Here is a 13,801-nt window from a genome sequence, read left to right as displayed (position 1 = left end):
ACAATCTCTAAGCCCCCCCCCCCCCCTTTTAAAAAAGATTTTATTTATTTAATTGAGAGAGAGAGACAGAGAGTATAGAGGGAGAGGGAGAGGGAGAAGCAGGCTCTCCACTGAGCAGAGAGACCCATGTGGGGCTCAATCCCAAGACTCTGAGATCCTGACCTGAGCTGAAGGCAGATGCTTAACCCACTGAGCCACCAAGGTGCCCTGCCTATGCTGCTTCTTTAAGGGACAGGTCATGACTCTTCATGTGCTTATTACAAGTTATGAGAAAGAAACCTTACTTTAATTTGTCCTAAATGTGCCTTTCCCAACCAAGGTGAAAGCCGCCTTTTTCAGGGGTTGCCAGATTTGGCAAATAAAAATATAGAAGCCCACTTAAGAACTGCAGATAAATGATGACCTAATTTTTAGTATATGTAGGTTCCCTGCAATATTTTGTGAGAAGCCAAGCAATATTTCGGGCATCCTTATATTTAAAAAGTATCTATTGGAGCGTCCTGTGTTTAATCTGACAACCCTACCTTTTCCCAATCTTCCTGGATCTGGAGAATCTTTTTTAGCCCTTCATGACTGTGTCAACTTTCCTCCTCTCTCAGCCTGTGTCTTTCCAAAGCAAACATTTTTTTAAAGATTTTATTTATTTATTTGACAGACAGAGATCACAAGTAGGCAGAGAGGCAGGCAGAGAGAGAGGAGGAAGCAGGCTCCCCGCTAAGCAGAGAGCTCAATGCAGGGCTTGATCCCAAGACCCTGGGATCACGACCTGAGCTGAAGGCAGAGGTTTTAACACACTGAGCCACCCAGCGCCCCCAAAGCAAACATTTTTATTCTATTTTTCATAGGCGGCAATTTTCTCTGTCTTTTTGGATTTTCTGCTTCCATCTCCTGGAAGCAGAGATTTGAAGTGTCCCATAGTATTTAAGTGTGGGGAATTCGACATGGCACCCAGCTCTTTCATAAATGGTACACACTTTCATCCTTACAAGGACTCTGTACTTTGAGAATATCATCAATTTCATTGTACAGATGAGGAAGTAGAGGTTCTGAATAACTTGCTTAAATCAACCCATTTCGTAGGTGGATCCAAATCTGGATATTTCTGCATGAAAATTCAAGTTTCTGCCCCTAAAATTGGGCATGGAACCCATGGTGGGTCTCTATAACTGTTTCACCAAACCTCCTCCTTCATCCAGGGCTCACTTGGAATCTCCCGATCTCTGAGTTGAATCTCATCAGTGTGGAGTTCATCACCTGCAGAAAGATCTCAGTTATTCACCTCTCCCATTTCTCCCACCCCCATGAGAGGACTTGTAGGGATTCTCTAGGATTTGCTCAATACTTCCTAGTGACCCATGCTTCCACAAAGGTTTTCTTATCTAATTCTCATTAATTTCTTAATATCCTGTGAGGTTCAGAATTTTAGTTCCATTCTACTGATGAGGAGATTGATCAGAGGGTCCAATTCATTTGATGAACCCGAAGGTCAGCCCAAAGCAAAGTGTTGCACTCAACTTTCCCCACTATCTGCTGTCCTGATCGTTTACCATGTCCCTGTGTTCCCAAGACCATGCATACTCTTCAAGGGGGAGGCCTCCTTGTTCTCCTTAGCCCTGCGCTGGGCACACAGAAGGCACCTGATAAACACGTTCATCACTGTTACCGGGGGTCCCACTGGTTGGGGAATGGAATGTCCCATGTTGAGGGGACATTTGAGGGTCCTTCGGTGGCATGGGAATCCTGGCACATAGGAAGAGCTATTTTCTTCCCTTCGGGCCCAGCTTAGGGTCTAACAGTTGGCATTCCATAAGATTTGTTAAATGCATGAATGGGGAGTCTGGGCTGCCGGGGAGTGATGAAGGAGGTAGAGGCTGTGCCTTGGGGTCAGAAGGACCATCTGAAGTGACTGGCTGTAAGAGTGGGGTGGGGAGGCTGAAGTCCTTCCCAGAATTGAGATGGGATAAGAAGGTGGGCCTACCCTGTTTGGTTCCTCACCTGGATTAAGATGGTCTCATCAAATAACTTAGCAGGTACCTCATAAAAATTCTGGAAGAAGATCTGAAGCAGAGGGAAAGGAGGTAGGGGTTGGATGATATTCCTTCCACCACTTCACCCAAGGACTCAGTAAGCCTGAAGGCTCAGACTAGCATGCTTCTTCCCCAGCTCTTGCCCATTTCATGCTCATGCTCCTCCTCCAGAAGCAAGGGCCTGCCAGGCTCCTGGAGGGGGTTCTGCTAGGGTAAAGTGCAGGGGCGGGGGATTCCAGGAGCATCTGTCAAGAGCAGCTCAAGGTCCAGCTAGCTGCCTGGGATACCGACCCGAGCCTCTGCCTCCTTCTAGATTGCCCTGTCAGTCCACTGCACCTCCAGTCTCTGCTGAGCCAGAACCATCTTTCCTAAATGCAAACCTGGCCCCATCACTCTCCTCCTAAACTCCCTCCATGGCTCCTAAGCACCATCTGTGACAGGGTCCCAGTGCATTTTGCAGCCTTCCCTCTGATCGCAGCCATATCTACCATTCTGCCAAGTTCTGCTGCTTCTTGTTTCTAGGCTTCTGAAGACACTATTGCTTTTTCCTGAATTTTCTTTCTCCATGATGTCCCTCTTTCCCTGGCAGACTCTTCCTTCGAGGTTTTGGAAGCTCTTCAGGAGTCTCCCCATTCCTCCCTACTCTCATCATGCTTTTATCTTTTATTTATTGGCCTATTTAATTAATTCAGTGAGTATTTATGGACTTCCAACTGTGATCAGCCCAATGCTATAGCTTAGGGCTTCAGCAGTGGCAAGATGTAATGGTCTGGGCCTGCATTAAGAGTGCCCCCAGGGGCGCCTGGGTGGCTCAGTGGGTTAAAGCCTCTGCCTTCGGCTCAGGTCATGATCCCAGGGTCCTGGGATCGAGCCCCGCATCGGGCTCTCTGCTCGGCAGGGAGCCTGCTTCCTCCTCCCTCTCTCTCTCTCTGCCTACTTGCGATCTCTCTCTCTGTCAAATAAAAATAAATTAAAAAAAAAAAAAAAAAAGAGTGCCCCCAGATCTGTTAACCCCAGTTTTGCACCATTATCACAGTCTATGTGTTCACAGGCCAATCCCCCCACCCCAAAAACTACTGTCTCCTCCAATGGGAGGTTTCAAATGATTTTGTCTGTATTCTCAGTGCCAGGCAGTTCTTAGTCCTCTGTAAATGTTCAGCCAATGTTTGTGGAAGAAGCAAGCTTGCCTGATGCCTGCAGGAAATGCCCAGCCCCTAGCAAGCCCCTGGCTGCCCCCCTTGGCCCAACTGCCCCATTCAGTTCTGAAGGGCACGTGCAGCCGACCTCGTTGAAGAAAGGGTTGTTTCCCATCTTGATCCGCGTGTTGTACTGGTAGCCTCCGATGACCACATTCACCATCGGCTTGATGTTGTTGCCCATGAGCTGTCGGGCTTCAAACACCTTCACTCGGATCTACAGGGGGAATATGGGGGCACCTGAGGTTGGGGTCTAGGCCCCCTTCTTCAACAGGGACTCTTCTCTAAAAGAACAAAGCGTTCTGATAAGAGGCATCTACTGGGGTGGAAGGATACCCACAGCAAACTGGACTCCTCCTGCCTGAAGGTAAGTTCTAGGAAGACCATGGCTCCTCCTCTTTTCCTCTTCTGGGAACTGTCCCCTCCACTGCTTTGTTCTTTTCATCTTGTGTTACTTAGTGGTTTTCAATTGCAATGGGCTTGTTACAGAATACAGAAATGAAGTCTAATCTTTCCCAGTTTTTTTGCTTGTTTGTTTGTTTTTAAGATTTTATTTATTTATTTGACAGACAGAGATCATAAGTAGGCAGAGAGGCAGGCAGAGAGGGAGGGGAAAGCAGGCTCCCTGCTGAGCAGAGAGCCCAATGCGGGGCTCGATCCCAGGACTCTAGGATCATGACCTGAGCCGAAGGCAGAGGCTTTAACCCATTGAGCCATCCAGGAGCCCTTGTTTTGTTTTTTACTTTTATCTATGATCTTTTCAGAGAATTGAGAGTTTTAAAGTTCCATGCCATTGAATCTCTGATCTGTGATTTGCTCTCTGATTTGCGGTTTCTTCTTCCCCTTTATATAATTTACTGGGCCTCAGTAAAGGGGCTATGACATCTGAGCCTTGAACTAGAAGGCAGGAGGGAAGAGCAATGCAGAGCCCAGGAGAGACCCTGGCTGGATGAGGCCCAGGGGGAGAAAGAACAGGAGATGGCCATGGCTAGCAGGGCACAGGCGTGGGAGTTTGTCATCTGACCGTGGGTAGTAAACAACATCCAGCTCTCTCAGCCCAAGCTGTGGCTCGGCCTTTCTCCATGAGGTGTCCTGTGTCTCCAGAAAGTCCAGCAACCCTTCAGGGATAGATATGCATGCAGCTGGACCCTCAGAGACAAGAGTGGGCCAAACCACGCAAACAGGTCACACGCCAGGATTTTGCCCTAACCTCTAGGACAGAGGAAAAGCAGTGATTTGGGCATGATGACCCTCTATCCTGGGCAAACTAGCCTGATGAAAAGGGATGGGGTCCAGAGGAGAGGAAAGGAAGGTACTCCAAAGGAGGAACAGCATGCGCAAAGACCTGGCAGCTAGAGAGAAAGGCTTGAGAATGGAGGCTGCAAGGTGTCCAGGATGCTAGAGCAGGGTGAGGAAGGGCAGAGGCAGGAGACAGAGTGGCTTGCAGAGGTAGGCTTGTGTTATCAAGGGCCTGGGAAGCCATTGTAACGAGTTTGGGTTTTGTCCGGAGGACATTAAGAGCAACTCTTCATTTAAAAAATTTTTCATTGTATTTTATATTTTTAAAATTAAAGTATAGTTGACATACGATATTACATTTGTTTCAGGTCTACAACATAGTGATTTGACAACTAGATGTTATACTATGCTTACCACATGTGTAGCTATCATCTGTCATGGATATCCTCATTTTTAAGGACATTTGTAAGCAGGTGCATGGCATGGTAAGAATGACATCTTTGAAAGACCCCATTGGCTGAAGGATGGATAGGAGAGAGCTGGAGGCTGGGAGTTCAGGAAGAACTTATGAGTGGTCCGGAGGGAAAGGATGGTGGCGGCTCAGGTCAAGGAAGTGAAGTGGTGTTGGAGAGGTGGGGACAGTTGGGTGATATTAAGAGCTAGGACTTGGCCATTAACTAGATGCAGGGAATAGGGTGAGGAAGAGGGCAGTCAAGAATGACACTCAGTCTCCTAGGCAGGTGGCAGGCTGGAGAGCAGGCAAAGGTATAGCAGAAATATTGGGTTATAAGTTACAGATCAGAGGGAAGTTGCTGAGCCATGGGATGAGGGTTCCAGAAGTCATAGCGGGAACTCTCCTTAGTCCCTCCCATACAACTCATTTTGCCCTGCACATGGCTAGCCTTGTGTTGCCAACAATCCTGAGGACTCTTCCAGGTCTTTCATTCTGCCTCCCCAGCACTTGTCAGGGCCTATTGGTGTACATACAGCCAACAGTGCCTCCTGTGGCCCGCCCCAGAGCTGTCTCTAGCTTCCCTTGCAGAGAGACGGGGACAGCTTGGGATCACAATGAGTGTGTCAGGTAAATAAGCCCAGAATCCTCACCTGAAAGTGCTGAGGCTTCGAGGACAGAGCCATGGGCATGCCGGAGCCAGGGACCATCAGTTTCTGCCTGGCCACCTCTTGGGCACTTAGGCCCAGGAGGTCGTCATCACCTGGGGAAACACAATCTGGGTGGGCCCTCAGAGGCTGCGTTAGGGAGGCTTTGAAGCATTATGCCCATTTCATTGTTCTATCCGCATTGACTAGCTTCTGACTAAAACCATGGCCTAGAAGTCCTGAAAGGGGCACATATCCTCCCCAGAACATTTCCATGGGCCCCTTTTTACCCTCAGTAACCCTGGGCCCCACACTCTACACATGAAGGCTCTTGGAATTGGCCATCTTTGCTTCCCTCTGCAGCCCACTGGAGGCTGGGCCTTATGTCTAGAAACAACAAGTGGAAAACTGAGCCAGGTATCTGGAGATGGGCCTCTAGACCATAACCTGGTCACAGTCCTTCTGTAGACCTCAAGGGATAGGTCCCAAAGGTCCCAAAGAGCCTATCCAGCTATGTTTGGTGACGAACAGGGGTAAGTCCCAAGGACATACCTAATTTCCATGTATCCTGTTTTCTCGCAAGGGTCACACGTAGGGTGATAGTGCACTGCAAGGCAAAGGCAGGGGGGCTGTAAGCCAGATCTTGCAATCCTTGGTCAAGTCCTAGCACTGGAAACTTGCCCAGCCTGGCTACAGGTACAGCCAGGTACAGCAGAGTGGGGAGGAGAGGGAGAGGTGCCTTGGGACCAGCCCAGAACCACTGATGCCAACGGCTCTTCTCCTAGCTCAACATCTCCTGACCTCAGGAGATGACTCCTACAAATACCTCTTAATTGACCTCCTGCCTCCAAGTGCTCTGACTACACACTCATTACCTCTAGACCATTGCCAGAATTGCCCCCTAAAAAGTGCCCTAACCGATCAGAGTAAAATCACAACTCACCAGCATAGACCATAAAGCCCTTCACCTCTGGCCCCTGGTCTCAGCTAGCCTCAGCTCTCCCACCACCACCTTCACATCCTCCCAACCTCTGTGTCCCAGCAGTGTAGCAACCTACCCTCCCCGAACCAACAGCCTGCCTCTCTCTCCCTCCAGCCTTCACCCATGTACCTCACCCCCTTGTCTGGGATTCTCTTCCTTTCCCGTCTGTGTTGCAAACTCATGCCCCTTGAGAAACTGAATAAACAAATGGACAATGACCAGACCTTATATAAAAATGGAACTCTGACCCACAGTCTGCAGCCATCAGTTCAGGAAACCAGGCCAAAATATCTGCAATAACCCACCCAGGAAGCCAGCCTGTTCTCTCTAAGTCAGCTTGTAGAAGTCAGAGTACGCCTCAAACAATAGCCTCTGTCACAATTGGCCCCAATTGTGTGGCCCCAACTGATAGAGGACTTGATTCACGACTGACAGCTTCCCTAATTTTTGTCCCTTCCTCCCACTCAGGACCAGCCAGAGAAAGCCAAATACACACCCCTAAGCAATCACATGGGATGCCTGGCTTCTAGTTGGCTCACTTACAGCTTCCCCCGACCAACGACTTCCCATCAGGGCACACTGGGAGCCTCCCCTGCTTCCACTGTACAGCTTCTCCCCTCCTCTGTCTGCCTTTGAGTCTCTGCCAAAATGCGAGTGATGGTGGCTGATACTGCTGCTCTAGCCAGTTCTGCATAAATAGCTTTTGCTTCTCCTCCTCTGGTTGGTTTTTGCTTCTTTCCATTTACCTTAATCATGCCCTCTATGAAGCCTTCTGTGACCTCCCACACGGAACCATTCACTTCCTCCTGTCCCCAGTGACCTAGCCTTCCTGACTCTTGTGCTGGAGCACTGTCATTGTGAGTGGTGCTTACTCTAATGGACCATCGTCTTCATTCAGATTTGTATCCCAGGCCTAACACAGGTGCTGTCATCCAATGGACAATTGACTAATCAATCTAAAAGGATGGATATGGGGTGGGAAGGAGGGTGGGTGGGTGGATGGTAGGATGGGGGGTGAGGGAGATGTTGGCAGTGTGATGAGGCCTCCTAGGAAAGGAAGTGCTCTCTGGTGGGGTCACTGGGCCTCTGCTAACGTGAAGTCACCTAGCTTCACTGGCTGCCCCCGCTTTGCCAGCCGCTGTTCCTGGGGCCCAACTCACATCTGTGGACAGCATGAGATGGTTAAGCAGGTTCAAGTCCTTCAAAGAAAGGACCTCACTCGGTTTTTTCACCAAGGGCTGGAGCAGTATTGTGGCCAGCCCAATGAATCTGGGGAGAAGAGGAACATGTATGAGATCCAAAGTCAGGGGACAGGGTGTCTTCTGTCCCAGCATGACTTTATCTAGAGAGAGTTTTCTCTGTACAGGCTGTGCTGTCCACAGAGAGAGGCTGCAGGAAGGACACAACGATGTAGAGAACCCACCAGAAGATGTAGGGCTCTCATGTCTCTGAGAATGGCTTTGGGGCTCTGAGAGGTGGGTGCCCTAGTTACTGGCTCTGCCCTGCTCAGCCCCTTCCCAGGAGTTCTTCTCCCACACTACTCTTGAATGGGAACAGTCCCAAGTAACCACCAATTGGACCAGGGATGGGACATCTGATAGAAGCTGGGCCAATCAGATTCTCCGTCCTATGAATTTTGACTTGGAATGCTATAGATTCAGTCCCAGTTGGGTGTTGGTCTTCGCTGGGCACTAGAATGGGGGTATGATAGGAAGCCAGGATTGGGCAGACAGAAGGAGAGATTTAAGAGCCTGTGGCTTCAGAAGAGGCAGAACTGGCCCTGGCTTCCTAGGTTCCTGATTCTGGTTGTTCTGCCCTCCCAGCCCCATCACCCTCCCATAGCCGCCCCCCCCAACTTTTTTTTTTGGTCCCATTAGCTGGCTGGGGTGGATTCTTGTCCATGCCGCTCGAGTGAGTTATGGATTTAAGCCAGGAGTTGCAGCAAGTGCTGTAGCTTTGGTCAGAGAGACAACCTCCTGCCTTTCTCTGCCTCACCTGTCTTTCTTTGCTGCGCCCACATCCCGAAGGATGATTTGCAGAAAAGAGTCCTTTTGTAGGGGACAGTCCCAGAGGTACCAGATCAGGGTCTGTGGGAGGCACAGAAAGGTCAGCATCCTTCCTCCACCTTCCCCTTCCCAACCTTCCAGAAAATAAGGAAAGATGCGGGGAACGGGCTCTGTTTCTCTTGAACTGGAGAACCTCCCTCAAGGGAGCCCTGTCCCTGCTTCAGGTTTCTGGGAACATCAGGACCACCAGGTTGGACAAGATGGGCCCTATCATGGTCCATCCCCAGAGTGGAGGAGAAGGGCCAAGAATAGCTATCGGACTTCAGGCCCGCACAGCCATATCAGCTCGGGGGCTACTCCCAGGCCCAGACACCTTTGGGGAAAGCTTGTGCTGCTCCCTGGCTTCTCCCTAGAATTCTGAGCATGGCCAGGACCCAACCTCACTCTTGGGGTAGTCATTGCTTCTTTTGTGTTTGTCCTGGGTTTTACCTCATTCCATATGGGGTTATTCCCTTCCGCTTCATGAGTTCTCCTCTTGATATCTGCAAAGATACCAAGGTACTGTCACTGGTGGTAGGAAATATTTCAAAGTCTAGGTTTAAGTGCGGTAAAGAGAGGGAGGACTCCAGGAACACTTCAAGTCCATGTTGGCAGATGTGTTATGGCATGGATTCTTACTCTGGGGATCTCAGAATTTCTCACTTTTTGTAAGGGTAACATCACCTGACATGACAGATAATGCGTTCACTTCATTTTCTTCCCTGGAATGTAGTTCCTAGCCATCTTGCAGCCAGGTGGTACCTGGAGACTCGCTCTGGCCAATGCAGCATGGGAGTGCTTTTCACCACTGCCACAACTAGCTCCTAAAAATCTCCCATGGCGCTTTTCCTCTCCCTGCTCCGCACAAACATCCTCACCATCTGTGGGCAGGGTGGTGCCAGGATGACTTTGCAGCCACGAGCAGTGAGCAGTTGGCCCCTAAACCACTGCTTGGGGGAGCCACCCAAGATGACTGCCCCCTGGATGCAGGATTTGGTGTAAGAGGTAAACTTTCACAGTGTTAAGGCATTGAGATCTCAAGGTTTATTTGTTACCAGAACACAAAGCCTAGTGGACCCTAAGACATGCCAAAACATCTCTAATGGGTTGAAAGTTCCTCATCCACAAATATCTTTAGCAAAGAACAGCCCATAGCCCTGCAAAGAACCTTTAAATTGCTCAACTACTTAGAGATTCTTCCCAAGGAAAGAATGTGGAAGAGGGAGACACAGAGTGTGTGTGCAAGCATGCACCTGCGAGGAAGTCAGGAGGGGTGCAGGGTAGTGGATGGTATACAAGGGAAAAGGGGTTCAGAAAGGTGAAAAGGTAATAAAAAATATCATTCAATTATAAGGATTTATAGGTAAATCTCTGGGCAAACCTGAGAGTCAGGGACTTAGGCATCTTTGTAAGAGGTATTTCTAGGAGGAGAAAGATCACATCCGTGGGATGGTAGGAAAGAAGGCTCAGATTCAGCCTGTTCCCTGGCACAGCAGACACATGGAACGTCCACTATGCCTCTCTAAATCTGGGGACATAAACACATATGGATTGCCCGGTGAGCCTAGAGTCCCCAGTGTCCATTCTCCAAGGGGTGTTGTCACTCAGTGAGCACAGAAAAAAAAATTAAGGAACTTCATTCTTTACTCCATATCTGTTACAGAAACAACTGTGCCTTCTTTCTCTCGGCCCCAATTTTCTCAGTCCCCGCACATGCTGGGAAACCTCATTCGCCCTTATCCACCTCCCTCTGCTTGCCACCAGCAGACTGTCAATTTTCTTGCCCTTCCTCCATTCCCACTCCCAGCTCTGTGTTCTGGAGACACCCTTGATTTCTTTCGTGTTGTCTCCTAAAGCCTTTCACCGCCCCCGGCCCCCGCCAACCTTCTTGGACATTTTTTCCCTTACCTATAAAAAATGGAGAAAGTAAATCTTGCCTCATTTGCCTCATGGGATTGTTGTGAGGAGCAAAAATCGCGATGTTCATGAAAAGACTTTGATGGCTGTAAGGGTCACTTACAGGAACCAACAGTTACTATAGGAGGTTATATAAGAGCTGTACATACATTATCTTTTAAAATCCTCACATCAAGTCTGTGAAGCAGGTACTTTTTCTTTCTTTCTTTCTTTTTTTTTTTTTCCTGTTCAGTATTTTATTTGTGTGGGCCTGATTGACCCAATGTTCTCAAACCTGCAAATGCACGAGAATCTCATGGAGGACATATATTGCTGGCACACACACCTCAGAATTTCTGATTCAGCAGTTCTGAGCTAGGCTTTACTATTGGTATTTCTTTCTTTCTTTTTTTTTTCTTTTTCAGGGTTTCTTTTATAGGACATGACTTCTGAAGCCTTCAGTGTTTTATAAGACCTTTTTGTTCAAATAATACTTGCAAGGGTATATTTGTTTAAGCTAAGAATAGAAAAGTTTGTGATAGTAATGAATATTCATACAGGTCTTCATAATACACAGAACAAGAGTGATAGTCTTATGGCTGTTCTTTTTTTTTTTCCCAGCCTAACAGAATTCATTGTTTTTGCACCACACCCAGTGCTCCATGCAATTCGTGCCCTCCATAATACCCACCACCTGGCTCCCCCAACCTCCCACCCCCCGCTTTCTTCCTTTTTTTTTAAACCTCAATGTGTGGCACAGCCTTAGTTCACAGAAGCAGCTCGAAAAGTATTTATCTTCTCTTTTTCCCGTAGCCATTCCCCTGGAAAAAATGAGAAGCAGAAATGTCCTCACAGGAGAAATAATGGCAATAAAGCTAAGTTTCAAAAGGACTGGATGATATCTACCCTGCCTTTCTGTCATACAGGGCATCTTTTAGGCCCCAGGAAGTCTATTTTTTCACCGAATGCATGTTGCTTCTTGGGGCTCATCTCTCGCATCCCGGAGTTTGGCTCTCACCTCGGAAGTAGGCGGTCACGCAGGGTCTGGGTGGGGGGCTGAGGGGCGGGTTAATCGTAGCTGAATCCACGACCAGCCGCAGCATGCCTGTCCTCCCACTCTTTCCCTCTGCAGCAGAGCCTCCTTCTTGGAGCACCTTGGGCCAACGTTCTCCTAGGGCTCACAGGGTGAGGAGAACCCTAGACCTGTTGCTTAGCAGTAGAAGTGATGTCACAAAGGTGGCTGGTTCTTGGTTCTGGAAAGGAAAGGAGGGGAACGACAGGAGAAAGTCAGGAGTACGAAGCAAGTGGCTTGAGGTGACCAGGCCTATACAAACAAAATAGTTTGGCTGCTCTGCGTTTCCTCTTTCTTTCTCTTTCTTATTCTCACTGTCCCTCTGATCTCATGATCAGGTATAAGGGTAGTCTTTCCTTTTTATATAAATAAGCAAGTTATCTGGAGTGAATCATTGCCAAACTCCCACAATTTAGATAAAAAAATAAGAGAGGTGAGGTGATATGAGGAAAGGAATAAGGAGATCAAAGACCATTTCAAGGACAATTCAGGAAAAGCCCTTCCTAATGCATAAGCAAACATGTAGGCCTCCTTTTTTTTTTTTTTTTAAGATTTATTTATTTACGTGAGAGAGAGAGAGAGAGAGAGCAGGGGTTTGGGGTAGAAGGGGAGAGAGAGAGTCTTAAGCAGACTTCATGCTGAACCTGGAGCCTGACACAGGGCTTGATCTCATGACCCTGAGATCACGAACTGAGCTGAAACCCAGAGTTGGACACTAATACCACTGAGCTCCCCAGGTCCCCCAGGCCTCCTTTTTCCTAAAGGAAGCCTAAGTCCAAATATGAGTCTGTCTTTAACAAAGGGAAATGAATTTTTTAATTAATGAGCTTTTATGCCAGCTAATTTTAAGGTTTAAAAAAAATCTCAAGGTCAATACAATTTTGCTGTGGCATCTTGATAGCTCTCAAGGCCCCTCATCATGGGGATGGAGCTGGGTCACTTGTTTTTGTCTCATCTACACTAAGGGGGTTTTTTTGCTTCAGTTTTGAATATTGTATAAATTACATCTTATCCGATAGCAGGAAGATTAGTGAATGTTTTAAAAATGTATATTAGTTGATGAAACAACTGAACAGTAAGCTTACTATGCCTTCTTTTTTTTTTTTTAAGATTTTATTTATTTGAGAGGGAGAGAGGCAGAGTGAGAGCACAAGCAGAGTGAGGGGCAGAGAGAGAAGCAGACTCCCGACTAAGCAGGGATCCTGATCCAAGGTCTGATGCAGGGCCCGAACCGAGGATCCCAGGATTATGACCTTAGCTGAAGGTAGATGCTTAACTGACTGAGCCACTTAGGTGCTCTGCTTATTATGCCTTCTAAAAGAAACATGGCCTTTAAAGAGCAAAAAGCTGTCTTGGGATCTTAGTGCTACAGTTGCTACAGTTGCTTGGTGCTACAGTTGCTTGGTGCTACAGTTGGGATCTTGGTGCTACAGATATAACAAGAAAATGCTCTTTCTGACAGTTTTTCTCAAAATCTAAACACAACACAAAGTTTTTGCTTTTGTTCATGATTTTCCAAACTAAGCATTATGACATAAAAGGCAAACTCTGGAAAGGGAACAGCTGGTAGATTTGACTGCAGAATATTTAAAATTTCTGTGCAGAAAAATATACCTTTGAAGATAATACCAAAGTAGGGAACATACACCACATACCTAATGTCCAGAATATTAGCATTTTTAAAGTGAGAATTTTTTAAATGGAAATTTTAAAAGCTTTTATCTATCATCTATCTATCTATGTATCTATCTTTTTTGGGAAGGAGGGGCAGAGGGAGAGGGAGAGAGAGTCTCAAGCTGTCTGTAAGCTTAGCACAGAGCCTGACACCAGTTTCAGTCCCACGACCCTGAGATCATGACCTGAGCTGAAATCAAGAGTTGGACACTCAACCAACTGTGCCACACAGTCTCCCATAAGATTTTATTTTATTTTTAAGATTTTTATTTATTTATTTGACAGAGAGAGATCACAAGTAGGCAGAGGGGCAGGCAGAGAGAGTGAGAGGGAAGCAGGCTCCCTGCCGAGCAGAGAGCCCGATGCGGGACTCGATCCCAGGACCCTGAGATCGTGACCCGAGCCGAAGGCAGCGGCTTAAACCACTGAGCCACCCAGGCGCCCCAAGATTTTATTTTTTTAAAATAATCTCTATATCTAACACAGGGCTTGAATTCACAACCCCGAGATCAAGAGTTGCGTGTTCCACCAACTGAGCCAGCAAGGTGCCCCAACCACGAGCTTTTATAATT

At 47.7% G+C, this 13,801-nt stretch overlaps 1 protein-coding gene across 1 annotated transcript in view; it reads right to left on the bottom strand.

Moving 5' to 3' along the window:
* FER1L5 (fer-1 like family member 5) overlaps positions 1-11,586 on the bottom strand; it is a 53,073-nt gene extending 41,487 nt beyond the window's left edge. Inside the window, exons 1-9 of the mRNA XM_045980514.1 lie at positions 11,502-11,586; positions 9,038-9,090; positions 8,538-8,629; positions 7,703-7,811; positions 6,113-6,167; positions 5,567-5,676; positions 3,312-3,440; positions 1,996-2,058; positions 1,204-1,254 (exon numbers count right to left, since the gene is read on the bottom strand). Of these exons, the coding sequence (XP_045836470.1) occupies positions 1,204-1,254; positions 1,996-2,058; positions 3,312-3,440; positions 5,567-5,676; positions 6,113-6,167; positions 7,703-7,811; positions 8,538-8,629; positions 9,038-9,090; positions 11,502-11,586 (747 nt within the window). The remainder of the gene's footprint in view (positions 1-1,203; positions 1,255-1,995; positions 2,059-3,311; positions 3,441-5,566; positions 5,677-6,112; positions 6,168-7,702; positions 7,812-8,537; positions 8,630-9,037; positions 9,091-11,501) is intronic.
* Between the last annotated feature and the right edge of the window lie 2,215 nt (positions 11,587-13,801).

The sequence above is a fragment of the Meles meles genome, chromosome 16 (genome assembly GCF_922984935.1).
Source record: "Meles meles chromosome 16, mMelMel3.1 paternal haplotype, whole genome shotgun sequence".
Lineage (NCBI taxonomy): Eukaryota > Metazoa > Chordata > Mammalia > Carnivora > Mustelidae > Meles > Meles meles.
This window is presented reverse-complemented; position numbering and strand designations above follow the sequence as displayed.